Source organism: Poecilia latipinna, unplaced genomic scaffold (genome assembly GCF_001443285.1).
Source record: "Poecilia latipinna isolate Pla-1442-1.1 unplaced genomic scaffold, P_latipinna-1.0 Scaffold1838, whole genome shotgun sequence".
In the NCBI taxonomy this organism is placed as follows: domain Eukaryota; kingdom Metazoa; phylum Chordata; class Actinopteri; order Cyprinodontiformes; family Poeciliidae; genus Poecilia; species Poecilia latipinna.
The window spans coordinates 104,416-132,338 of record NW_015114454.1 but is presented as its reverse complement, the minus strand read 5'-3'; the positions used below and the strand labels follow the sequence as shown (position 1 = coordinate 132,338).

The following is a 27,923-nucleotide window of genomic DNA, read 5'->3' as shown; positions in this document are numbered from 1 at the left end:
TGATCTTCGTTCAGGGAAATGGCAACCCTGATTTGGTTGATTATTTTTCTTTTTAAGCCTCAGGGTGATATTTATGTTTTAATCAATTTTCTTCACAAAGTGAAATTTTCAACATAGAAAGTGCATTGTAAAGTAATATACCGGCTGACACATACGCGCAATAGAATATGACACAGAACGGTGCTTTGGTTAAAATAAAACAGTAAAAAAAAAAATGCATTAATTCAATAAAGACTATAAAGTGCCATGCAACAAAACAGCGGTCTTGTCACAAAATAAATAACAGTGCAGAAAATATACAATAGCTTGAAATAAACAAAGACATACCAAAATGCCAGGCAAGGACAAAAGTTATCTCTCCTTATAGTGAATTATTTTCGCCTTAGTTGAGCCAATGAATCCAGTTTTCACAAAATTATTCAATGAGACCAACACAGGAAGAACGTCCCCTCGCCCTTTCAGGTACCTTCTCATGCTACTTTTGAGCTAAAATAACGAGGAACAGTAGTTTGTTTTTCCTCTTTGCCATCTGATGTTTCTGCAGTGAAGAATTTCATGCTGCATCAAGCAGATCCAAACTGAGGTATTTTACAGTATATGTATGACGTATATGAAGCTATCATCCCCACACTGTACACAGGTCTACACAGAGAAGAATTCAGGTTGATGCTTTCCTTTTGCCTTTCTGATGCAGTAAGTGGTAAATGTCTGGTTTACTACAAGTACCTATTTTTAGTAATGATAAAAGAGGAACTGGTCACATATCTTTTTACAGGAAACGGGGTAGTCTTACGGATAACCTATTCCTACGAGTACACTGAAACTACTCAGAACAAGCCCCAAACGTCCATCAGAAAAACAAAGTTAATAATCAGGTTCGCGTTGTTAGTTTTCCTTGTAAACTCTTCTAAAGGTCAAAAGGGAGCATATCATGCAAGGCTGGAGGAGGCGACTGCAAAAACAGACCAAGGTCGGGTTCTCGACAGAGTAATCGAGTTATTCTTGAGACAGGGCTGGTCATCGTATCTATGGAGACATTTGCTATCAGGTTTGTGTTTATTAGAGGAGAACGCTGACGCGAGCTTTTGAGATTGTTTGTTCTTTTGCTGTTTGTTGTTCCTCGAGGCTGGTTCACCTGTTAGATCCGCTGAGCAGCCGGGAGCGACTGGACTGACTTTCTCCTGGAGAGCTTGGACCTAAAGGAAGAAAGAAAGCAGAGTGGCACCTTATGTGTATCATGTTGGCAAATTACATAAAGGAATATTTTTACTGGTTAATGTCCAATGAGTTCAAGGAAATGTTTATATGTTTTAATAAAAATTACAAAAATTTTAGTACTGACTAAAATGGACTTACAATAACTTTCCATTAATTAAGGTAAATAAGGCAAAATAAGCTACATACATTTTTTTTTTCCATAAATCCTTTGTGTATAGCTTTGAGTTTAGGAGCTAGAAAGAAAACCCAAACAGATTCTCTTTCTAGCTCACTTTCATGGATAACAAGAGGACCAAGAGGGACATGCAGACATGCCACAGGCTGGAGACTCATAAAGCCCATCGGTTTTTTTGGGGGTTTTTTTCCTAATAGATCCAGGTTGCGCTAACATCAGCACTGTCTGGTGGATGTTGTTCCATAAACAGAAAGCTACTCATTTCGCTAATTTATGGTATGAATCTGTTGCTTAAAATAAATTTGACAGAAACAACGAGAAGCAGAAAGTTATTTAAAAGGAAACTGGATGCCAGGCTGTGAAAAAGTGAGAGAAAGCTAGACATTCAGCAGATAACAAGAGTGTTAAGTACAGCAAAGTTACTCCGATTGCACAGTCATTCTCAAAACTATGCTGGTTTTGAAAATGCTGGCAGCCATTTAGAAATCTCAGATTAAGATGAAGGTAAGAGCTACATTCTTTCAAGAATATACAAACATAAACATCTGTTTTTAAAATGATAACTATTTTAACTGTACTGAGCTCACTAATCACCACCAGAAGATGCTAAAAGATAGTTTAGCATGGTAATATATTTATAGTTTTAATATAATAGTAAAAGTCTATTGTACAGTAATTAATTAATTAAATAATAATCACCAGTCAAGATAAGGAGGCTTGAAGAGACTATTTCCCATTTTGTATTTATATTCAAGGTCTTGGAAAACATTTTTAAACAAGGCAAAATAAGTATAATCAGATCAAATCAAACCAAAATGATCTTATTGGTGCAATTCTAGAATTTTTAGAGTGATATACAGGAATCCTTTCAAAGAAACTGATAAAACTTGCCAGATGGCTTAAGATATAACTTAACTCTAGCACCACCACCTACCTGATGGTACCAGCTAGCAGAGGGTTAAAGGCGTACAGCCAGTCATGCATCTCTTTGTCGTTGGCGGCCTGCAGCAGTATCCCACGATGCTCAGTGCACACCGCAAACGTGTTAGGGGTCTGCAGACGTAACATACGTGGTCAGTGGTTACTTAAGTTCATCTTCTGTAACAGCTAATCTCTGTTGCCGAAGAAACGTTGACGCATACCCGGAGTAATGTCTGTTTATCTTCACTGTATTCCACTTTAGCTGAGGACAGGTTGATGACAGCCCTCTCCACGTTGTCCCTCTCGCTGCGGTACAGGTAGACGTAGGGTCTGCGCACGACCACATAGCGCCTCACCCAGCCGCTGCTGTGGGGCTCCAAGAAATGCAGGTAGCCCTTCTTTGACACGATGGGGCTGGATGGACAAAGAAGAAAATCAGCATGTTTTCATAAAATGTGCTCACTGTTTTAATAAACGCAATTTGAATATTTTCCACAGTGACACAGAATTGAAACCTGATTGTTTTGCCCACCTGACGCGAATCTCTTGTATGTCAGGAACAAAGGTGTATCCTCTCAGAGCTTTCTTTCTGTCCACTGGGCTGAACGGGTCCAGGTCCGGTGTCGATGCTCCTGAGCTCGGTTCGGTGAGCCTGCACGAACAGCAGGTTGAAAACCTAGCCTAGCACCTCTAGATCGTTTTAAGATCAGTCGTAGCATATTTTAGTCTAGAATAACTGAATTCTTTCAAACATCCAAAATAAATCATATGAAAAACCACATTTACAAAAATAGATCATTTTATTAAATAAACCAACACTGAAACTAAACTTCTTCATTCCAAAGGGTTGAAAAACTGGATTTTACTTACCGGATGTCAAAATGGCCATCGACCAATGAGGGGCAAGTAGAGGAGGGAGTCAGTGTGCTCAGGCCAGAGGAGGACGAGTCCCTCATGAGTGACGCAGACATTTCTGAAAGCTGAAAATCGGCCACACACACACACATACACACACACACGCACACACACGAGGGAAAACAAGGAATCGCAACAAAAGGAGGGACAAATGCAGATAGAGACAAAACATATCAGCAAACATTTAAACAAGGACAACAGAGACATGCATTCAGAGAACATCTAGATCAGTATTTTTTTGTCGCTCTTTATAATGTACATAAGAACCACCACTGGAATGTGAATCTGTATATCTAAGAGCCCCGTCTTGTAAGAATGCAGCTTTGTCACATTAGTGTGTTAGTGGAGACCTCAGAGTGTGTAAAGAGGGAGTTTATTTATGGATGAAGTTAGGGGAACAGACAAGGGGATGAATTAGAAAAAAAGTCATGAAGACATGGTTTTATGAAACCATATTTAATCTTCAAATCTGACTCGTTTGCTGTGAGGAGATTTCTGATCTGCACATTCAAGCACCTTTAACATCCCAAGACCCTAATGGCACTGTTCCAATGGACTGCCTCGTTTATTCAAGTAAGCTGCAGATGTGGTTTGGCTAATGACAAAGTTAATCACAACCACATGCAAAGCGCCTTGGTGTAAAAGTTCAGGATAAAGGTTTCGCTTGAACTGCTGCTGGAAATGCGTTGCCTTTATTTATTCGTTTGTTTTGTTTGTTTTCTGATGGTGATGAGCGCAAAGCACATGGGTGTGGTAAGAATCCTGACCAAAAATAATAACTATAATTCACAATTAAACAAACCACACTGGCTTGATAAAACTGGTCACAGCAGAAGTCCAGTAATTTAACCGGGACGTCTCACATTAGTAACTTATGTTGTAAAACATGAGTTACTCAGTCTGGCTCCTTTCTCTGCTAGACGCAAATAAAATGTTATAAAATGTTCCTTTAGGAGAGGTAAGTATATTAACTGTAGCTAAGTCAAGTGTTAAAATAAAATAAAAAATCGCTAAATATCTCTCTAAAAGCAAGTGTGAACGATGGATGCAAACACATTAGCTGATAGTGATTAGACACCAACAGTTTTTAAAGTTTAAATATTTAGTAAAGATCAAACTAATGGGTCAGGTTAGAGGGCCTAGGCTGGGGCTCACCTTGCTTTCACTGGCACTGCTGCTCACCTGGCTGTACTCTCTGTTGAACGTGTGCATCAGCAGGCGCAGACACTGCGCAAAAGACAGTAAAAAACGGCATTCGATAAGCAACGGGATGCACAAAGACCGGAGCAAAACAGGGGGCAAACATTAAGCTTTAGCAGTCACCTTAGCAGCTAGCTCCCTCTGCCTCTGGTTGGGGCTGTCAGGAGCGGGGCTGCTGCTCGGACTGCTGCTGAGGACGGGGCTCTTTGCAAAGTCACAAATGTCGCCGCTCTTGTAAAGCGCGTCCTGCCCTGCCTGCAGAGTTGCCTCGAGCTTTTCCCTCAGCAGGAGGTAATGCCTGGTTTTCTCCACCTAAAACCAAAACAAACAAACAAAGAAAAAACAGCTAATTGCAGGTGAATTTATACAGTATTTAAAAAAAGTTTACTTGTAATCAACTGCTATTAACATATTAAAAAAAAGCATTCTTTCAATATCTAAACCTAGCTGCTGGATTCATGTTCAGTTTGCGTTTTTTCTTTTTTTTTTAACTAGTTCTTTATGAATATATTTAGTTGCACAATATATCAGGAAAGATAAATACGGAAAGTGTACCTTTAATGAAATGTCACAATCATGTTAAAATCCTGTAATTATTAAATATGAAATATAATAAGATGAGTGGGGTGTTCGACTGAGGATATTGCCACCAAAAATATTAGTTACTAAATTTGCATATGTAGCAAAATACTCCCTCTTTCAAATAAAATGTGCCCAATTTGTATAATTTTCTACTTCTAATTCAGCTTTTCAGTACAAGCTATGTACCACAGACTGATGTTAAACAGTCATAGAGTGTTGGAAAATACTAAATGTAATGGGATTAAAGAAATGTTAGACATTTCCCATTTTTCTTTTTTTAAATTTTCTTATTGTGTGTTAAAACGGACCTCCTGCAGTAAGCTGAGCTTCTCCAGCTCCCACTGGTGGTCAAGGATGAGGCTGTCGCTGCGGGGTCTCCAACCCGCCAGGTTCTCCTCTCCTCGCACGTAGGCCACAGAGGTGTCAAGGACACGCCTGCGACGACGCTGCATTCCTGACAAAGGGAATTGACAGAGAAGAGGATTTCAGTACTAAAAATGTTTTAAAAAAGTATATAAATCATATGAAAAATATATATTTTTTCTTTTGCACGGATAACTTTCTTAATTTAATCTTTCATCACCTGGACTTCCGTTGTCTGCAACGTGGCAGAGAGTGACCTCATAAACTCCAGTGACACGATTACTGAGAAGGGGGGGGAAAAAAAAAAAAAAGTCAGCATTTAAGACGTGATTCCCAGACGCCGTTTATGAGACCATCAGGTAACCTGGACCGGTTATCCGTGGATACGTACCTCTCTGAGGGCCTGAGGCAGCCGGTGCTGAAGAAGTTCCTGATGGATCGGGAGGCTGGAAGCTTTGTGTCACGGGAGTAAAACACCACGCAGAAATCTTTGGTGATAACTGTCGGCTGAGTGCAGTTCTCCATCTGGAGGGGTAGGATAATTAATGAAAAAAATTAATGGGAACAAAAAAAGTAGTCAGTAATAAAGAAATGCTGCTAGCAAGTGCTGCTAGTGAAGTTATTAGTGATAGCACTAATACCTGCAGTAAGAAAAATGGGTAACACTTTATTTGAAAGGGAGTGAATAAGACTGACATGACACTGTCATAAACATGACATAACTCCTGTCATGAACATGAATAAGCCTTCATGAATATTTATGACTGTTGTCATAAAACGTCATTTGGTAAATTATGACACTTTTAATACAAAGTTGACATTATTCAAAATGTCTTTGTTATGACAACTTGAAATTAACCAATAAATCATTACTGGTATAAATTTGTTATAAAAGTATTACTGATTGCACTTTAAAAATTAGGTAACTTTATGTTATTAAAGGTAAAGTTTAAACAGTATTATAAATATAAATATAAATATTCATGAAGGCTTATTCATGTTCATGACAGGTGTTATGTTTATGAAAGTGTCATGAAAGTCTTATTCACCCCCCTTCAAATAAAGTGTTACCGAAAAATGCTTTACCATAATGCTTTTTTGGAAAAAATTTAGTCCATCCTTGTAAAAGTTAGTCAGGTATACACTATATTTTGTGTTCTTTATGAAGAGCAGAACGGTCAAAAATGTAGAATTAATATTCTGCCCAAAAATTGATGCTTATCAAAAACTGCTACCAAACTTTGTGAGTGTTGATTCTCTATATTTTAGTGAACGAAAGTCAAAATAACGACAAAATAACGACAAACACATTACTATAACTTTAATAATCTACAAATTGATTGATCAACAGTGAGAATAATTGTTAATTTTATGTTTTAATAAAAATATTTGACTGTATTATGCACTTTAGTTTAAAATGTTTGAGTGATGCTTCAATATTTTAACAAAAGGTGATAATACAGAAATAAAGAGTCCATGCCTCATAAAAACCAGCCAACTAAGCCTATTACATTTTCTGAATAGTTCATAAAATGTAACTGTAATGCTGCTATTGTACCTCCAGATAAGCTGAGAGAGTGATGTAGATCTTCTCTCCGTATGGAGTGACTCTGTTCAGCAGCAGAGAGTTGTGCATGGAGCTGTCCCATGCCGCCTCGAATCGATAGAAGGTCCTGCAGTAAGAAAAAAATTAAACATGTAACTTACTGCTACTTTAAACAACAATGCAATCTAATGTCAGCATATTTTGTTATCAAAAGGAATACTTAAAAAAAAAAACCGTAAAAAAACATATAATTATACCTATGATCAACGCCCAATGAAACGCTGCCGTTAAAGAAAAAAAGAGAAAATAAAAACTGTTTAGTTGCAGCTGTTAAGAGATAAAACTCAGCAAATTTGGCAAATCAGCAAAAGCCAAATTGTTTATAACAAAGCACAGTGTTATGCTGTCAAAGAAAAAGAATAAAAAGCAGCCCATTTGTGTTGAATAAATGTGTAGTTGAATATTAAAATACCAAAGACGAAATAAAAACATCAATTGTTTTGAGAGGGAGGGGGTGGGGGGGAACCAAAGTCATACTTGTCATCATGTTTTGGCCAGAAGTATCCAGAGGAGAGAATGTTGAGGGACAGGATGTTGGGGTCAATGATGGTCTCGTCAGCCTCTGGTGTGTTTCGAATGCGACCTGAAATGACGTGTCAAGATGAGACTCTTTGCCTTTAAACTTGTTTTTTTTTTTTTTCTGATTTGTTCATTTAAGCCTTTTTAGATAAACTAATTTGAGCCGAGACGCTTCTCACCGATAACAAGCTCCTTCACCTCCTTCCACTCGAAATCATTTCCTGTTTCATGAGCAATGGTAACTCTGATCCTTCTCTGTATGCCCTGTGGAGTCAAACAAAGACAGAAGGTTGTCTCAGTTTGAGAGTCAACTTATATCTGCAAAAACATGCATTTTTGAAGGTGGAAAATATAAAGAAATTTATAGAAACTGATCAAACCTGGTGTAAAAGGAAAGTCCCATGGCACGGCATGCCGCCTCTGTGGTCAACGACAGCTGGGATGTAGCTGGAAACGGAACAAAATCGACAAAATACATCTGAACAGTTGCATTTACCAGTGAACGATGCATTTTCTAGCTAATTCTTTATTTGACTTAAATTTCAGTGCTCAAGAGGCAGCATAAATAAACAGGACTCACTCTCCATTAGCCTCCAGCTCACAGATCTCAAAGAAGACCATGAGGTCATATTTGGCATGACAAGGTCCAGCAGTGGAGCGAGTCAGCGTGCTGAGCTTTGTGGCTGGCACTGAAAGAAGAAAAAATAACCTCTTAACTAATAGCTGGTTTGAAACCTCCAATGGCCGACTGCAGCAAAACCAACAGGGCACAAATCGGCATTTATAACTTGCGGTTACTACACTGTTACTACAGTTATTTTGAGTAACTCACTTACTTTTAACATGAATAGGGGATGCTTCAAGTGCATTATTCTTTTTGTTGACTGACGACCAATTGTATTTTTTTGAAACAGAAAAAATATTGAAGAGCATAATGTAAAAAGGGTGAATTTTAACCTAAATGAATTCACTAAAATCTCATCAAATTATACAGAAAAATAAAACTCGTCCCCATCAATACCAAGAAAAAGATCTTTAAAAAGACAGGAAGTAAATTGGATCATATATTATGTTACTTGATACAATTTAATATTAGCTTTTTAGCGTGTTTAAACTGGTGTCAAATGTTGCTGGGTTGGATGTAAACTCATAATCACAGGCCTAAAAAACAGGTGTTTGATATGTTTGCCCAAGTTGTACAAGATCTGAGATTTTATGCTGCGTGTAAAATAACTCATAATTTAAAAAAAATTATATATATATATATGTTACTCCAGACAAATTAGTGTTATATTATATTCACTAATTTCTACTGACCTGGTTTGGATAATGGCATCACTCGTGGAAACTGCCTCCGGGAGGGTCTCAGAGGACTGAAAGAAACAAAAAGAGGAAGCGATCTATCAAACAAACTGGATTCTCGCAGCGATATCACATCATGATTTGAAACTGTAGAAGCAGATGTCAAATTCCCTCCAGACCTGATCAAATCTTTGCATAATGGAGGGAAAGGCTGTTTCTGATAGTGTCCGAACACCTCAAAGACGATGGGCTGAGTCTTGATGTACTCCAAGAATGACTTGGTCACTTCCACTTTAATCTAACAAAGAGAGGAAGTCAAATTCAAGTAGATCATTTCCAGAAGCACTAATAAGTCTCGTTTATGGGTCTTTGCATTGTTGGCTGCTTACATTTTGTACATGATAGAATCCGAGCGGAGGACCCCTGCCAGTGTTTTTCAATGGCTCAGTTGAAAAAGCTTCATCGTGACGATGGATGAAGCTGAAAAAGTGAAATCACACACAGTTATATGTGTCATCAGTCATTAAAAACGGGAATTCATAGCGGTTTTAGGAAAACACCCATTGAAGCCACCGTTAAACTCACTTAAACTGGCAGAAAATGTCGGCATATTCTGCTGAGATGCTGGAGGCCTGAAGGACGGTGACTCTGAAGGTGAAGGTGCTGCCGATCTTCAGGTGTGACAGAGCTTTTTCTGGAGACAGCTCCAGCGGAAGGTCCAGACCCAGGCCTAAACTCTTCACAGGGCTGCAAGGAGGCTCCTGAATGGCTGCATGGTGCACAGATGCATGTAATTAAAGTTCAAGAGGCCAGTCTTGAGTTTGACTCTAACAAAGATAGAAACACCAAAATGGTTTCACGCTATTAGCTATTTTATTGTTAACCTTAATAAAATACCTTTTGATATCTGACTTTGTCACATTGGGAGTCTGGTAAAAATGTTGACATCTGAACAAAGTTTAAAAATGACAAGCGAATGTGTTGCTAATCCGCTGACAGTGAAAGGATTTTGGACGGACAGCTCACCTGCACAGGTGTTGTTGTTAACCTCGTCCGCTGAGATTCCTATCTCGATGTTTTGTCCTTCTCCCTCCACGATTCTGAGCTCCTCTTGGGAGGTGTTGGAGTGTGACAAGCCTCCAGGACACGACTCACTCTGAAACTAAACCAAGGTAAAACTGATGCAGGTTTTTCCTTTCTTATATTTTGGACATTCAGCGGACAAAAGCGTGCAGTTTCAGTGATCGGATTTTCACTTCGAGAAATGGTTCTTTTTGAAGGGAAATCATCACAAATACCTTCTCAAATTGGTTGTCTTCAAAGGAGATCTTGGCGGTGCCTGACTGCCTCACTCCAGATCCATAATCAGGGGCCTCCTCGTCAGCTTCAAGACCAAAACACACCACAAGTTGAAAATCGTTTCAGAAACGTGTCGCTGATTTTGGCTTACTACAACTGTTCTGTGTACCTGATATGGCCTGCACAGCCACCCTGAGGAAACCTTTGACCTCTCCCTTCTCACTGACGATGGCCACGCGGTGCACCAGAGGCACCGGATACAGCAGGTTACTCAGGTACACGAAAGCCCTGAAGAGAGGAGTGAAGACAGATTTTTGGTTTCAGAAGTCTTTGAAGCAGAAACAAAAACGGTTATTCCGACAATCGATTCATCAGATTTAAAAAAATGGGCAAATTCATCATAGATTTTATTTAAAGACTTTTTTTTTTTGGTACGGTTTTGGCTTAATAACTGCTCTGAGTGTGTTTTTCCTTTTTACCAAGTGGGCTTCTTTGAGTCTGTATGCTCCAGTTAATATTTGATCTATCGCTAAATTAGTTGATGATTATTTCAATAATCAATTTATCATGATTAATTGGATTAATAATTTCAGCCCTAATAGAGTATAATCATTATCTGTAAGACAACTAACCTGCCAACCAGACGGAACCAGGGGAAGCGGTCGTAGAAGGGGTCCCCTCCGGTCAGGGCGTGGTCGCAGTCCTCCACAGTGCTGCTGGGCAGCTCTGCAGCTCGGTCATACATCTCTCTCATCAGGTCCAGCCTCTGCCTGCAGGGGGCGGCATAAATCACAAGAAATCAGCTTTTTGCTCAGTGATGTCACTTTGTGGCAAACATATTTTGTTAGATGAAAAAAGAACGGCTTTAACTTCAGGAGCACTTAATGTTAAAGAAGAAGAAATGAGGCGGGCGGGGGAGTTCCTGGCATAGAAATAATGATCAAACTATTCTGATTACTATGTTTTACTACCTGAGCTTTTCCAGAGTCCAGTAATGCGTGGCTCCATTCTTCTGATCCTGAACTTCAACGGCTACTATTGTTCGAGGGAAAGGTCGCCGCTCTCGCTCCTTAGCCACACTGGGAGGCAGCAGGTCAGGTGGGAGCGGAGAGTAAAGAGTGTCTGTCAGCAGGACGAACTGGAACTGCACCTGTGTACACACAACAAGATGAACTCACAATTCATATATTGTCAAATACATCTAGAAGCCCCGAGGAAATATTTGACCTCTCCCTTCTCACTGACGATGGAATAAATTAGCCCCCGAACTCAAACTCTGGCCATGGATGATGTGCAGGAAAATTTTACTTAAAACACTAAGAAGTAAAAAAAAAAAAAAAGTGAAAAAATATGGCACAGTTACACAAAATGATGAACAACAAACCTTTTTCTTTAGTTCCACACTAATAGCATTTGCCTCTTTGAGGAAGATGGCATTTCCCCAGAGCAGATCCCTGAGGGAGGTGAACTGGTAGAACCGCCACTTTCTGAAAGCCCAGAGTGCCAGTTCAGTTTCATGCTTCGTCCACGGCACTGTAGACAAATACAAAAAAGAACAAAACAAAAACAAGGGTCAACTTCGATCAAAAAACACCTGACCCTGGGGCGACTATGTTGTGAGTCTAGCTGTATCTAAAATCATCATCACCTTCCTCCTCAGGCTCCTCCTCTTCCTCAGGTGACTCCAGGTACCGAGAGTCTACTTGTTTCTGAAGGGCCTCCAGTTTACTCTCATAGTCCTAGAAGGCGCCATGAAATGTGTTTGATCATTTACCTTGTTAGAATACTGAACCCTCAAAGCAGAATCTGGAATCAAGACGAAAGTTCAGGTTTTTGTTGATCAGAGTTTTTTTACCCACCAGCCTCTGCTGCTCAAGCAGGTTGCTGGCTTCTTCTCTTTCTTTGCGGTATTGGTCTTCAAGCTCCTGAAGCCTTGAGGATTAAATTTCAGAGAGAGACTTATGAAATGAAATGTAAGGATATGCCACAAAGTACTGCACAAAACAAAACAATGTTGCAGCAACGGACGATCATTCAAACTCACCTCTGCTCCATCTCCTGCTTCATGTCAATGCCTTGCTTTTCGAGCAGCTCCCTCTGAGCGAAGGCCCAGTCCACGGGCTCCACCGGCGTCTCCGCACACGGCGTTCTCTCCCGCTCCAGGCGGGCCTGCTCCGGGTCGTTGAAGCGAAACACGTGGCTTTTACCCATGATGATGCGGTTCCCTTGGAAAAAAATAAAAAAAATCACATTAATGCGTTAAGTTTCAAACATCTAAAACAAATTTATTACTGTCTTCACAGGAACTGTAGGATTTCATCACTCAAAATGTTTAATACCACCAGCAATTTTCATTGAAATAAGGTAACAGAAATTACTTACTAGCTAGTAATTTTTACCGTATTTCCCCCTACTATAGAGCGCACCATGCTATCAGCCGCACCTACAAATTTTTTTTAAAAAACTGGAAACGTACATTTAAAAGCTGCACCGGGCTATAAGCCGTTGGTATCTCCACCGCTCTCGGTTTTCCATGAACACCCAGCAGAGGGCAGCAGAGGGCTGCGTCCTAATAAATCTGCTGGATTTAATAAGGACGGAGCCCTAGTCTCCAACGCCGAACCATGGTTTCGTTTCCCTCCTGTACTGCCAGATCGATAGCCTTCAACTTTAAAGCTGCATCATGTGAGTTTTGAAATCATTTCTCTGTCGTGCCTGCTGCTAGCATGTGTTTGTTCTAAATGAAAGTTAGCACTTTCCACAGAAAGGCCACATCGGGCTATAAGCCGCATGGTTCAAAGCATGGGGAAGTAGCGGCTTATAGTCCAAAAATTGTTTTGGCCATTTTTTTAATCACAATAATAACAATGGATTCTCACCAGATCGCAGAACAGTGGGCGAGGTCACTCTCTTCCCATTGACATATGTCTCTGACCCCTCACATGGCTCCAGGATGACGCATCCTGGTCCAGAAGACAATTAACATAATCCGTTTTACCACTTTAACAAAACAGTTGAAATATATATTTTGATTAAGCATTTTTGTACAGGGATATTAGGTTTTTACCTTCTCCCTGTGGGCCTGTTGTGCTGCTGAAGGTACAGTGCTCATCTTTAATGAAGTGGCCGCTAAGAACGATGTCTTGTCGAGTTTTGGCGTTTTCGCGACCAACCCTGAAGGAGGGTAAAGTCATTCAAAATGTGAAAACTGCTACAAACAGAGCTAATTCAATGTAAGAATGGGTATGCATGAAGTTTTACTTGGTAATGCCATCTTTGATGTAGTAGAGCAGACACTCAGACATTAGCGGATCCTCGTTGAGGTTCACCAGATGAGGGGTCTGCAACAGAGCCATGTTTGAGCATTAACAGATTTTATATGTTTTGTAAGATGTTTTCATTCCTCCTTTCTCTGTCCTCAGAGAAAGACCCAATAATGGCTTATTCTTAGTTTTCAAGAAAAAATAACTCTTTCAGAGGTTTATTGCATGGTCACAAAATACGGAATTATAAATGGGACATGTCTGTGGTTTTGGTTAAAGTATTCAATCAACATTTTAATTTCTAAAAACCTAAATTTTCTGACAATTATTTTTAAATTAGGATTTAAAAGCTAACCCTGTAACATCAAAACCATTATTTTTAAGCATACAAGTATTTCTGTGATTTTTACCACTTTAATAGTTAGTGTTTTCCTTTAATAAGAAAAATACTTAAGATATTAATTACATATAAAATGAATATAATTTTCTTGCCTGCTAAATAAAAATACTCAAATGAAATGAAATGATTTTTCTTTGTGCGAGATTATTCTCCTGCAAAATGAAAATGAAATTAAAAGTTTTTTAACACTGTTTTACACAGTTGCCATTAAGTACAAAGGGCCAATGCAGTATTTATATGCTGCATTTAGATTTTATTAGTTACCTTTGACAAATATCTTACCTTCTTGGGAGAAAAGACACCAACAGTTCCCCCATCTTCTCTCATAGCAACACCCATCTCAGCCAGCAGAGCCTCTCTGCAGCAAGCAAACAAATTTTAAACTATTAAAATGAGTTTCAAACAGTACATCAATACATCTATTACAGAGGCTTGTTGGGTGTTGAGTAAGATATTTTCATTCTACAAATATTAACCTTTCAACTTCTGCTGCATAAAGCCGAAAATGTACATAAGAAAATGTAACAAATACAGAAATACAATAAACAAAGGGACATTTATTTGCTATTATCATTTTCCAGTGAACGATTAAATGATTACAAGAATCTGAGATCAATGACAAACTCAGTATTATGACCTGGTATTTTTCTACTCATTATAGATACGGTAAAATTACAGCTGCAGAAGAGGAATCAGTCGTTATCCAGGTGACTCGTCATAAACTGAAGGAGTGTGCAGACCTAAACATTAACAAAATGATTTATGAATTCTGTCCTAAGGTAATGTGAACATTTGTAACATCTATAAGGAGAGTCAATGGAAAATGAGAATAACTCATAGAAGTATTATGGGATGACTGAGAACCGGGGACGGGGTGGGGAAATAAGATTACAGCTCATATTTCAGACAAACCTCTCCATGCGAATCGCCTCAGTACGACGCAGCTTCTCTTCCCAAGTCTCATTAAGCTCTGCAATGATTTTCTCTGTTTCCTGAATGTGAAAGAAAAACGATTTACTATAAAAAAATAGTCTAAACGGACATAATTCCAACTCTTATTTTATTTTAGTTTTATTTTCAACCCATTTACCTTGAGCCTTTCGATCGCCTCCTCACTGGCCGGGCTGAAGATGCGGTCGTGAAGGTTGCTGATGGAGGCGGCCCGGCTGGTCAGGGCAGAGAGCGAGGGGGAGGGACTCATTCCTGTCATGGCGTTGGTCACTGTGGAGAGATCACCCCTTTGATTGACAGCCTGGCGATTGTTCACAAAGTTCTGATAATTGCACAGATCTGTCAGAGAGAAGAGGCGGTGCATGGAAGAGCGCGAGGAAAAGAAACAAACAAGAACGGGACAGAAGGTGGGAGCGAGTGCCAGATGTTTGAGGAACGAGGGGGACACGTAGAGACAAAATAAGGGACCAGTAGGAAGGAGTACAGAAACAAAAGAGAGAGAAGAGCTCAAATAACTGACCCAAGAAGCAAAGCTGTTTTGCTTATCAAAGCCGTTCCAGACAGTGAGAAAAGATCAACTCAGAAACAAAAGTATAAAATGTCAAGAGAAACTGAATGAGAGGAGAAACAGAATGTACACAGCCGACAAGCTGACAAGCACCGACAAACATAAACATAAACCACACAGTCATATATTTTCAATGCATACAGACCAAATGCATGTGATATACATATATAAACCAAAAATTGTTTGTTTAAGCTTTTCACTGAAGCTTTTCTACAGCATGGCTCCTGAATTTGCAAGCTTCTTCACTAGTAAGATCTCCACGGGATGCAGATCTGGTCATCCAACACGTCACCTTTCCATTCGGTGAAAAATGATGGCCATTTTACGCTGCAGCACTCTTGGTTAGTATCTACTACTGTGAACACCTACTAGGACACACTGAAATCTCAAAAGCTGAGGATGAGCTGATCTCCAAATGTTAATCATTTAACATAAAAAAAAATAAAAATAATGAACTTAAGTTTGTCATTTTGGTTTTGTTGGAATTTAGACTGACAGAGGAAAGCTGTCAGAAAATGATTGACCATACTAAGAGATTTGATTACTTAGATACAGTTTTTCACATTTCGTCAAGTTAAAATCATTAACTGTGATGTATTTTGGGAGATTTTTATGTAATAGACCAACACAAGGTTGTGCATAATTCTGAAGTGCAAAAAAAATTGATTAAGTATCAGAAAAGAATAGTGAGCCTTTGATTTTTGATTTATTTTTTACATGATCTAATTATTTATTAGAATTAAAACTTCAATGTCATGCTTTCAGGGCATCTTTTTTTCTCTCTTTGTGCCTGTATTCAAAGTAACAGACAAGTTTAACCAAGAGGTGCCAAAGCATCGCATGCCTTAGTAAAGACATGCATAAATAGCTGGTCAGGGGTCAAGTTGCTCAGTGTTATGACATCTCCTATTGGGGAAAAAAAAATGAAAACCTGTATAATGACGGGGGCGGGGCTTAGTGGGGTGAAATGGAGGCCATTTTGAGGCAAAATTTCTGAGAACAAACGTTACAACAACAAGATGTCAATTTTCCAGATGCTCTGAATAAACTTTATTTGTTTGGTGTCTTGTGTGACGTCACAAATGCTTTCTTGGGATTGTAAGTTTTGCCTCTGGAGTGGAAGAATAGGAAACTTTAAAAGAAAAAAAAATGTCTTTTAGATGCAAAGCGCAGGCTTGCTAAAGTTAAACACACATTTCAAACCAGTGATGGCAGGAACGGTGCCTCGATACGCTGACAGGACAGAGGAGAAGAGAGACTGTGTGTCAAAAACGGCCACGTTCCAACTTAATCCCCCGGTGTTCGGTGGATAGAGGGAGACAAAAGCCCCGCACAGAGGCGCCCGGCTCAAAGTACGCGCATTTTCTATAATCGGATTCGAGTGTTTCCGTGTGTGAGACTCACTCTCGATGATGTCTCCCAGGCCCTGAGCATACAGCAGGTCTTTGAGGCGAGCAACCTCCTCTTTCAGCTCGCGGACCAGGCGGTTGTTGGGATCCTCGTTGATCACGGCGTTGCAGCGGATCTGTTTGGCTCGATCAGCATACCTGACAGAGCAGACGCCGTCAGCACCACTGAACTTTGCTCAACTTAGACCTGAGCTATGGATCGCATCTACGGCAACAGTTAGTCAGAAATTCTGAACAGATGAAAAGTAGAGCTACAACTTTAATTTCAGGAAAATCAGGTTTAGGTTTGGGTTGCAACTTTGTTATCAATCAAAATGAGGTTCTGTCGTGTTTTCCTCACCGAAGAGTACTTAGAGTTTCATCATAGTTAATATCTGCAGGACTGAGAGCGGCCACCATGGCTGTGCGAGAGTTTCCTCCTGAAGCAAAAAATATTATGAAATTGTATTAACACAGAAAATGAGTGCACTCCGACAAAAACGAATTAAGGAATGTTTTTGTCTGCATACCTAAGTTCTCCCTCAGGAGCCAAGTCAGAACTGAATCTCTGTAAGGAATAAAACTCTCCACTTTCTTCTTTTTCTTGTTCTGTTTAGAAAGCAAAATATTTGTTGCGGTTTACNACAANGAATAACTTGATTTTTTACTTCATTACGAAACACATTTTAGTGAAACGACAAACCTTGTTTGGAGCCGAGTCCTATGAATTTAAAGGGAAATATAAGTCACTCTTATTTGAACAACAGAAAACAATAAACCAGCCACAAAATGTTAGCATCATGTGGGAATCTCACCAGTTCAGCTAAAGCAGAAATGACTTTTCCAAGTGTGGTAAGAGATTTGTTTATGTTTGCACCTTCCTACAAAAAAAACACACACAAACAAGAATAAGCATTTTAGACACTGGAAGTACTTTCTGTAATTTCTTCCAAGCAACGTCCTGCATAACAAAAATCGTTATTAAGAACAACATCCTCCCACCTTCAGTCGCGTCCCTTTAGCTCCAGTTGAATCAGCTCTCTCACTGCCGGCCAAGTCTACCAGACTTATCTTGCTGACCTATCAAATAATCAAAAACAATCAAAAGACAATTAAAAATGTGCAAAGTTGGAAGAAAACTGATCATCATACATGGATGATCCCTGTGGTATCCATCAGGGATTAGTACTACATGCAAAGTTATTTGTTAAATACCAAAATGATGTTTGCAATGTGACATATTGCTTATTAAAGTTTACACTGTTTGTAAATGACAACATTTTTGTTGTCGCTTGTTTGGGGGAATTCAATGGATTGTCTGGATACAACTTTAGAAGTGCACAAAAATTAAAGAGATACCATTCATCGATATACATTTTTTGTTGGTGTAATTATTGCAAAATAATCTGGAAATATTGTACAACCATAAAATGTGTACAAAATAAAGTTTCGAGAACCACTGCAGCACTATGAAATACACACATTTGTACATTTGTTGACTGATTGATTGTTTTTGCAGTGGTTTCTGGCTGACATTAATGCATTTATATTTAGATGAGTTGCAGCGCACGGTCATATTTTGGGTCTAGACCTTTTCTGAAGTGTTGTCTGTCTCCATGTCATGCTTTTTCTGTGTGAAGATGATGTTGAAGACAGCATGAGAGCGACTGCTGGTCTCATTCATGTTGGTGGCAGCCACAGTCCTGAAAAAGGGAGATTGCTGTTGGTAATTCTGTCACTTTCATGGATCCGTCAGCTGCTTAGCGCCAAACGTGGTGACAACTGGCAACGACTCGGCCTCCAAGTCGTTACCTGGCCTTGTTTCCAGAATCCATCAGGTCCTGAATGTCATTGTACGAAGTCACAGCCAACTTAGACAGATCTTCAACGTACGGTCCCAACAGGGGGTGCTCTCGCACACGCAGGTTTCCTTTGTTCTTGGGGTTCAGCAGGTCGCGCACACGCTCACAGTAAATCTCCATGTAGCTTACCTAAGAGCAGAGGAAAGGAGAAATGACGAAATGCAGTTACTTGTTCTTGACAAATCACACAAGTAATTTAGCAATATATTTCACTTTTCTCCCCTTGAATGAATCTAAAAGAAAATACTCATAGACACACCCTGTGTATAAGAGCATTGGCGCAATAGTTTGGTTTCATTTCCGCCGGTTTGCTTCATTAAAACTAAAGTGTAACGGTTTAAAAACTGGCTGTCTGGTAATTAATAAATAAAAGGAATGTATTAAGGATTTGGCATCACTCACCTCCACAGAGTAAGACATGCTGTTGTCATTATTGCTGTCATTGATCTTGGTGAAAAGGTCCTCACACAGCTAGAAGACAGAGAAGCAAAGTGAGTCGGTACAAAGCTCCTATAAGTTTCCAAGGCCCAATCAAATGACAGAGCTGAAGCCCAATTATCGTGCTTTACCACCCATGAACCTGTGTTGTATAATCAGCCATAAATGTACTCCTCGTTACCAGAGGTATAATCCCCTGCTGGTCTTTTTCCTGTCGTCCCATCATGGTGTAGCTTTTGCCAGCTCCTGTCTGTCCGTATGCAAATATGCACACGTTGTAGCCTTCAAAGGCGTGGAGCAGCATCTCCTCTCCGATGTCCTTGTACACCTGCATCTGAGACGCATAGTTGATGTCCTCAGGCTGCCGACAAAATGGAGACAGAGGAAATCAAGAAAGCAGACAAGTCAAAAAAGCTGTTATTTTTTTTCTTTTTTTTTGACTGATATGTTTTCATTTCACTGCTGCAGATGGAAACAGTGAAATAACTCACCGTAGTGTGTGACCAGTATGAGAAGTCAAAGTTGAAGCTCTTGTTTTCTTTTGGCTGTTTTGGGTTCAGGATAGCTAGAAAAAAAAAAAAAGAAACAGCAAAGCAGCTTAGTAAGAAGCATGCAGATAGGCTTAAGTTTCTTTCATTTATCAAATGTTTTACTTTATATAAGCAGTATGATGAAAAAAGCTAAATTAATTCAAATAAAACTGATTATAAATCTATTCCAAATAAAACAAACCAGTTCTCTTTCACAATTGATGTGCTCTAACCTCTATCAATCCAGGTCTATTTTATCCATAGTTCACCACTCAAAGGTTAATAAAGAAGGAAAAAATATCAAATTTGCCATAAAAAAAACAAGTTTATTTCTATCACACAAAACTGCAAAAGCAAAATTTATGAGTTTTATCTGCGTTGTAATTAAAATATGAATTTAAGTTGTTGGTTCTCTATTTGTTAAGCAATGAAATGTCAAGGAGAGACAGCATGTTCACTTCATTTTGTGAGAACGGAGAACTGCAGGGTGAATCATGAACTGAGGTGCTCTTTTGTCGGTGAACTGAATCCACTGTAACACACTATGGGGAAGCTTAATATAGCACAAACACTGCCCCCAAAAACTGTGCACTCAGCTGAAAGAAACACAATGCTGATGATAAAACGTTAGGGAGGACATGGCTGTAAGCAGCACTTGTATTATAAAAAGGGCACATTTCGGAGTTAGGTGTAGTGAGCATCAGAATCGTCTGGCTAAAGCGTCCAAAATGCCACAAAAGGCTGAGGCTCTCCTTCTTTCACACACACACATTTTAGATCGGCTGATTGTTGACCGGACCAAAACAACAAGGCCTCCCCCCACACCCCCAATCCTGGCAGCATGCATGATGAGAGCAGAGAAATGTTGCATCCTACACACACACACACACACACACACACACACACAGTGTTGCACCTCAGGACTGACTGAAGCTTTTGTTTGTTTCTGCAGCTGCCAAGATGGTGCCAACCTCGCTGCCCTGTGATATGTAGCTGCAGCGCAGAGCTGCCTACAAGACAAATAGCTGAGGTGAAATGCCTGACTGAGCGCAATGTAGGTCAGAGGAATATCATCAAGTCAGCAAGAGAGCGTCACCAAATGTCTCGGATTTTGTGAACTGAAGCCATTAGTGATATCACACTTACATAGGGTTATATTTCTGAATCACCCAATCTGTAAGTATTCACATTACTAGATAGGGGTGGGTTTTTTTTGTTTTTGTTTTTTTTTCCTTATTTTACTTTCTGGTTACAATTAAATGCTTTATGTCATCCAACAAATTAAAATTTCAAATAAAGATTTAGATCAGAGTGTGACATGTTGATTTTTGAGATTTTTCAGACTACTTTGCGTTTTCAGGCGTTTTCTTTGTAGGTGACTTCTTGAGTGTTCAGGTCTGACATTAATCAGGCTTGGGTGTGACTAGTGAAAATAAAATAAACTTTTGNTCGGTGGATAGAGGGAGACAAAAGCCCCGCACAGAGGCGCCCGGCTCAAAGTACGCGCATTTTCTATAATCGGATTCGAGTGTTTCCGTGTGTGAGACTCACTCTCGATGATGTCTCCCAGGCCCTGAGCATACAGCAGGTCTTTGAGGCGAGCAACCTCCTCTTTCAGCTCGCGGACCAGGCGGTTGTTGGGATCCTCGTTGATCACGGCGTTGCAGCGGATCTGTTTGGCTCGATCAGCATACCTGACAGAGCAGACGCCGTCAGCACCACTGAACTTTGCTCAACTTAGACCTGAGCTATGGATCGCATCTACGGCAACAGTTAGTCAGAAATTCTGAACAGATGAAAAGTAGAGCTACAACTTTAATTTCAGGAAAATCAGGTTTAGGTTTGGGTTGCAACTTTGTTATCAATCAAAATGAGGTTCTGTCGTGTTTTCCTCACCGAAGAGTACTTAGAGTTTCATCATAGTTAATATCTGCAGGACTGAGAGCGGCCACCATGGCTGTGCGAGAGTTTCCTCCTGAAGCAAAAAATATTATGAAATTGTATTAACACAGAAAATGAGTGCACTCCGACAAAAACGAATTAAGGAATGTTTTTGTCTGCATACCTAAGTTCTCCCTCAGGAGCCAAGTCAGAACTGAATCTCTGTAAGGAATAAAACTCTCCACTTTCTTCTTTTTCTTGTTCTGTTTAGAAAGCAAAATATTTGTTGCGGTTTACTACAAGGAATAACTTGATTTTTTACTTCATTACGAAACACATTTTAGTGAAACGACAAACCTTGTTTGGAGCCGAGTCCTATGAATTTAAAGGGAAATATAAGTCACTCTTATTTGAACAACAGAAAACAATAAACCAGCCACAAAATGTTAGCATCATGTGGGAATCTCACCAGTTCAGCTAAAGCAGAAATGACTTTTCCAAGTGTGGTAAGAGATTTGTTTATGTTTGCACCTTCCTACAAAAAAAACACACACAAACAAGAATAAGCATTTTAGACACTGGAAGTACTTTCTGTAATTTCTTCCAAGCAACGTCCTGCATAACAAAAATCGTTATTAAGAACAACATCCTCCCACCTTCAGTCGCGTCCCTTTAGCTCCAGTTGAATCAGCTCTCTCACTGCCGGCCAAGTCTACCAGACTTATCTTGCTGACCTATCAAATAATCAAAAACAATCAAAAGACAATTAAAAATGTGCAAAGTTGGAAGAAAACTGATCATCATACATGGATGATCCCTGTGGTATCCATCAGGGATTAGTACTACATGCAAAGTTATTTGTTAAATACCAAAATGATGTTTGCAATGTGACATATTGCTTATTAAAGTTTACACTGTTTGTAAATGACAACATTTTTGTTGTCGCTTGTTTGGGGGAATTCAATGGATTGTCTGGATACAACTTTAGAAGTGCACAAAAATTAAAGAGATACCATTCATCGATATACATTTTTTGTTGGTGTAATTATTGCAAAATAATCTGGAAATATTGTACAACCATAAAATGTGTACAAAATAAAGTTTCGAGAACCACTGCAGCACTATGAAATACACACATTTGTACATTTGTTGACTGATTGATTGTTTTTGCAGTGGTTTCTGGCTGACATTAATGCATTTATATTTAGATGAGTTGCAGCGCACGGTCATATTTTGGGTCTAGACCTTTTCTGAAGTGTTGTCTGTCTCCATGTCATGCTTTTTCTGTGTGAAGATGATGTTGAAGACAGCATGAGAGCGACTGCTGGTCTCATTCATGTTGGTGGCAGCCACAGTCCTGAAAAAGGGAGATTGCTGTTGGTAATTCTGTCACTTTCATGGATCCGTCAGCTGCTTAGCGCCAAACGTGGTGACAACTGGCAACGACTCGGCCTCCAAGTCGTTACCTGGCCTTGTTTCCAGAATCCATCAGGTCCTGAATGTCATTGTACGAAGTCACAGCCAACTTAGACAGATCTTCAACGTACGGTCCCAACAGGGGGTGCTCTCGCACACGCAGGTTTCCTTTGTTCTTGGGGTTCAGCAGGTCGCGCACACGCTCACAGTAAATCTCCATGTAGCTTACCTAAGAGCAGAGGAAAGGAGAAATGACGAAATGCAGTTACTTGTTCTTGACAAATCACACAAGTAATTTAGCAATATATTTCACTTTTCTCCCCTTGAATGAATCTAAAAGAAAATACTCATAGACACACCCTGTGTATAAGAGCATTGGCGCAATAGTTTGGTTTCATTTCCGCCGGTTTGCTTCATTAAAACTAAAGTGTAACGGTTTAAAAACTGGCTGTCTGGTAATTAATAAATAAAAGGAATGTATTAAGGATTTGGCATCACTCACCTCCACAGAGTAAGACATGCTGTTGTCATTATTGCTGTCATTGATCTTGGTGAAAAGGTCCTCACACAGCTAGAAGACAGAGAAGCAAAGTGAGTCGGTACAAAGCTCCTATAAGTTTCCAAGGCCCAATCAAATGACAGAGCTGAAGCCCAATTATCGTGCTTTACCACCCATGAACCTGTGTTGTATAATCAGCCATAAATGTACTCCTCGTTACCAGAGGTATAATCCCCTGCTGGTCTTTTTCCTGTCGTCCCATCATGGTGTAGCTTTTGCCAGCTCCTGTCTGTCCGTATGCAAATATGCACACGTTGTAGCCTTCAAAGGCGTGGAGCAGCATCTCCTCTCCGATGTCCTTGTACACCTGCATCTGAGACGCATAGTTGATGTCCTCAGGCTGCCGACAAAATGGAGACAGAGGAAATCAAGAAAGCAGACAAGTCAAAAAAGCTGTTATTTTTTTTCTTTTTTTTTGACTGATATGTTTTCATTTCACTGCTGCAGATGGAAACAGTGAAATAACTCACCGTAGTGTGTGACCAGTATGAGAAGTCAAAGTTGAAGCTCTTGTTTTCTTTTGGCTGTTTTGGGTTCAGGATAGCTAGAAAAAAAAAAAAAGAAACAGCAAAGCAGCTTAGTAAGAAGCATGCAGATAGGCTTAAGTTTCTTTCATTTATCAAATGTTTTACTTTATATAAGCAGTATGATGAAAAAAGCTAAATTAATTCAAATAAAACTGATTATAAATCTATTCCAAATAAAACAAACCAGTTCTCTTTCACAATTGATGTGCTCTAACCTCTATCAATCCAGGTCTATTTTATCCATAGTTCACCACTCAAAGGTTAATAAAGAAGGAAAAAATATCAAATTTGCCATAAAAAAAACAAGTTTATTTCTATCACACAAAACTGCAAAAGCAAAATTTATGAGTTTTATCTGCGTTGTAATTAAAATATGAATTTAAGTTGTTGGTTCTCTATTTGTTAAGCAATGAAATGTCAAGGAGAGACAGCATGTTCACTTCATTTTGTGAGAACGGAGAACTGCAGGGTGAATCATGAACTGAGGTGCTCTTTTGTCGGTGAACTGAATCCACTGTAACACACTATGGGGAAGCTTAATATAGCACAAACACTGCCCCCAAAAACTGTGCACTCAGCTGAAAGAAACACAATGCTGATGATAAAACGTTAGGGAGGACATGGCTGTAAGCAGCACTTGTATTATAAAAAGGGCACATTTCGGAGTTAGGTGTAGTGAGCATCAGAATCGTCTGGCTAAAGCGTCCAAAATGCCACAAAAGGCTGAGGCTCTCCTTCTTTCACACACACACATTTTAGATCGGCTGATTGTTGACCGGACCAAAACAACAAGGCCTCCCCCCACACCCCCAATCCTGGCAGCATGCATGATGAGAGCAGAGAAATGTTGCATCCTACACACACACACACACACACACACACACACACAGTGTTGCACCTCAGGACTGACTGAAGCTTTTGTTTGTTTCTGCAGCTGCCAAGATGGTGCCAACCTCGCTGCCCTGTGATATGTAGCTGCAGCGCAGAGCTGCCTACAAGACAAATAGCTGAGGTGAAATGCCTGACTGAGCGCAATGTAGGTCAGAGGAATATCATCAAGTCAGCAAGAGAGCGTCACCAAATGTCTCGGATTTTGTGAACTGAAGCCATTAGTGATATCACACTTACATAGGGTTATATTTCTGAATCACCCAATCTGTAAGTATTCACATTACTAGATAGGGGTGGGTTTTTTTTGTTTTTGTTTTTTTTTCCTTATTTTACTTTCTGGTTACAATTAAATGCTTTATGTCATCCAACAAATTAAAATTTCAAATAAAGATTTAGATCAGAGTGTGACATGTTGATTTTTGAGATTTTTCAGACTACTTTGCGTTTTCAGGCGTTTTCTTTGTAGGTGACTTCTTGAGTGTTCAGGTCTGACATTAATCAGGCTTGGGTGTGACTAGTGAAAATAAAATAAACTTTTGAATGTTTTTTGATATTTTTGCATGAATACCAATTTGTCTAAGGTAAAAATCATTATGGTATGGACAAAGTGGTAACCGAAGACCAGGTCAAAGATTGCGATCCAGTTTGTTGGGTTAGAGAAAAAACTAAAAGGAGCTTCATAATTCCTCACAAGATGCCATTTTGAATCAGAAATCACTAATCTTCTTCCACAGAGACAAAATAGGTAATAATGAGATGGAATAAGATATTTCTCTTAAAAGCTTTAGTCTGCTACCTGATAACCAGTTAACTTTAACTTAGGTTTCACGTGCTGAGTCAAAACGTTAACTCAACTGTTTTGATAAATTAATCCTGGTTCGGTCAATTTTTGAACCAGCAACTATATTTAGTTTGCTGGGTTTTCTTTCCAGTTCAGCAATTATTAAAGTATACAAGTTACTGGGAATAATTATTATCCTCCATCTTCCATTGATGCTAAAATAAATTATACAGATCAGCTAAATTAAACTGAAACACGCAGAAATGTACTTTTTATTGAAAAGTCTTCATATCAAATGACGTTATACTTACTCGTGGTGTTCCCTGACATCTGAATGATGCATTTGCTCTCCTTTCCAATCTCCCTGGAGTTAAAGGGTCGGACCCTCACCGCCACCTTCACCGAAGCCCCCGCCATCTTTCCGGTGGGCTTGTGTGTGTATGTGTGTGTGTCAACGGAAGAGCTGGAGATCTGTTTGGCTATAGACACACACCAGGCACCTGCACAGGTACAAAATAACAGGAACGGTGTTATTTCTGGAAAATATTCATATCAAGCTGTTAAAAAAAATATTAACAGATGGTTAGGATTGAATTGCATAAGTGAGAAGAGGGCTCTGTTAGCCACAAATTGCTAACTGACACATGAGTCTCCACTGTTAGGCAGTCAGATAATCCCCACTGGGACAGAAATGCACAGCTTCTAAATCACTCTGTCTAAATGGCTGGGTCATTATTTGGCAGGGAGCTCGACGACACCATCTCTGCTATAGTACAATAAAATGGCTGCTTCTTTGGGCTACATCCCCACCGAGACTCAGGCCCTTGTTATGAAACTGTACCATTAAAAATGGTTTCACGTCCCAAAATACATCCTTATCACTACCTTATCTTTGACTATTATCATTCTATTATCCATTTTTGAGGCCTCCTTCTCCCCCCCCATTACAATAAATGTTGAACAATATATTTTAAGCTATCGTCAGCCGATGAAAAATTAAAACAAAAAAGGTTACCAAAAAAACTATAGGACGCTATATTGTGACATATCTGATATTTTTGAGAGCACTGTATATTAGAAAAATGAGAAAATCTGTCCATGTAAATATCGTCTCCTCCATCTTGCTTTGCCGCACCTCAGAGACAGGCCGCGTAAACATGGACAGACACCAAATCATCCGGCACTGCGTCAGAAAGGAGGTCACATCATTACAGTAATGGCACATGTTTATTATATTTTTTTTATTGTTAATCTAATATGAGTTGATGTCATCTTTATATTGGCGTTAATCGTTTAAAAGGCCAACCATCCTGACGCAGCATCTCGTATATAAAAAAGCTCGCGAAATCGTCAACATTCACAAAACACAGAAGTGGGGAAAAAAAATAAAAAATACCATCACGATGAGCTCTAATAACAAATATAAAGCTATAATGAGGACGGTGGTTTTACCTCAGCAACTTCGACTCGACAGAAACACACAGGATGAATCCATTCAAAAAGGCTCCTCCGGTGGCTCTTTCTTGAATTTCGTCTGTGGTCTGCGTTTTCTCTCGGTCTTCGGTAACCTACAGCATCACTTCCCTCAGCGCATCCATACATGGAGAATCCGCCGGGGAAACGGGGAGAGGGGAGTCTGCCTCAGCCTCAGCAGCAGCGGCGGTGCCGGGTGGGCTGAACACAGCGGTGCGTCAGACACAGAGACAGGAGTGGGAGACGAGGGAGTCGAGGGGGGGGAGGAGGAAAACGCGGATCCAAACGCATAAACAGGAGGATGGAGTGCGCCGTCACTCCGTCGCTCTGATGGTGCTGAAAATGGCGGCGCAGCTGTGCCAGGGATGCTGGGAGGGGCTGATGAGATCAGCATCAGCATCATCAGCGAGCAAAGAGAGAGGTTGGGGGAATGAAGCGCCACAAATTACATTTCCAAATTACATTCCCTTCGCATGCAAAGCTGCTCCATCTCACCATGTATCAGTAGGTAGTTTTATTCGCCATTTGGAGGTTTTGTCTTTTGTTGTAAAAAAAAAAAAATAACTGGAGCTGCATTGCTACGAACAACCATTCATACCCCAACATATTCCTTTTTCACGTTTTTACATGTTTCAGATCATCAAACAAATTTAAATATCAGAGTAACTTAGCCTGATTAAATACAAAAAAAAATCTGTTTTAAAATTATGACCAAATCCAGAACAACCTAGCGCTGTGAGATTATTAACGTGCGTTCAAACTGTAACATAGTATCAGCTGCTATCAATAATTTTCTATAACTGATAAAGAGAAATTTTTGTCTTTGCAGAACTGTTTAGATTTCAGTCACATAGGAATATTTTGTTGAGCATGAACACTCTCTTTAAGTTCATGC

General features: G+C 39.7%; 1 protein-coding gene across 1 annotated transcript; it reads right to left on the bottom strand.

The window, feature by feature from the left end:
* Window positions 1–517: 517 nt before the first annotated feature.
* On the bottom strand, window positions 518–27,391 carry kif1ab (kinesin family member 1Ab). Its single transcript, XM_015014673.1, has 47 exons — window positions 27,008–27,391; window positions 25,867–26,055; window positions 23,827–23,900; window positions 23,517–23,696; window positions 23,300–23,368; window positions 22,848–23,026; window positions 22,627–22,738; window positions 22,038–22,115; window positions 21,851–21,916; window positions 21,739–21,756; window positions 21,566–21,644; window positions 21,397–21,475; window positions 21,052–21,194; window positions 14,854–14,984; window positions 14,676–14,755; window positions 14,046–14,121; window positions 13,362–13,441; window positions 13,168–13,274; window positions 12,980–13,063; window positions 12,145–12,325; window positions 11,960–12,032; window positions 11,749–11,839; window positions 11,485–11,633; window positions 11,072–11,250; window positions 10,733–10,870; window positions 10,270–10,388; window positions 10,100–10,185; window positions 9,828–9,963; window positions 9,387–9,570; window positions 9,191–9,281; window positions 8,981–9,099; window positions 8,817–8,872; window positions 8,080–8,188; window positions 7,880–7,946; window positions 7,679–7,763; window positions 7,458–7,563; window positions 6,933–7,047; window positions 5,766–5,899; window positions 5,595–5,656; window positions 5,320–5,465; window positions 4,553–4,741; window positions 4,385–4,456; window positions 3,185–3,294; window positions 2,847–2,966; window positions 2,536–2,728; window positions 2,328–2,446; window positions 518–1,196 (listed from the first exon to the last, which is right to left on the bottom strand). The coding sequence occupies exons 2-47, from the start codon at window positions 25,970–25,972 to the stop codon at window positions 1,139–1,141; spliced, it is 5,028 nt and encodes a 1,675-aa protein (XP_014870159.1). The 5' UTR covers window positions 25,973–26,055; window positions 27,008–27,391; the 3' UTR covers window positions 518–1,138.
* Between the last annotated feature and the right edge of the window lie 532 nt (window positions 27,392–27,923).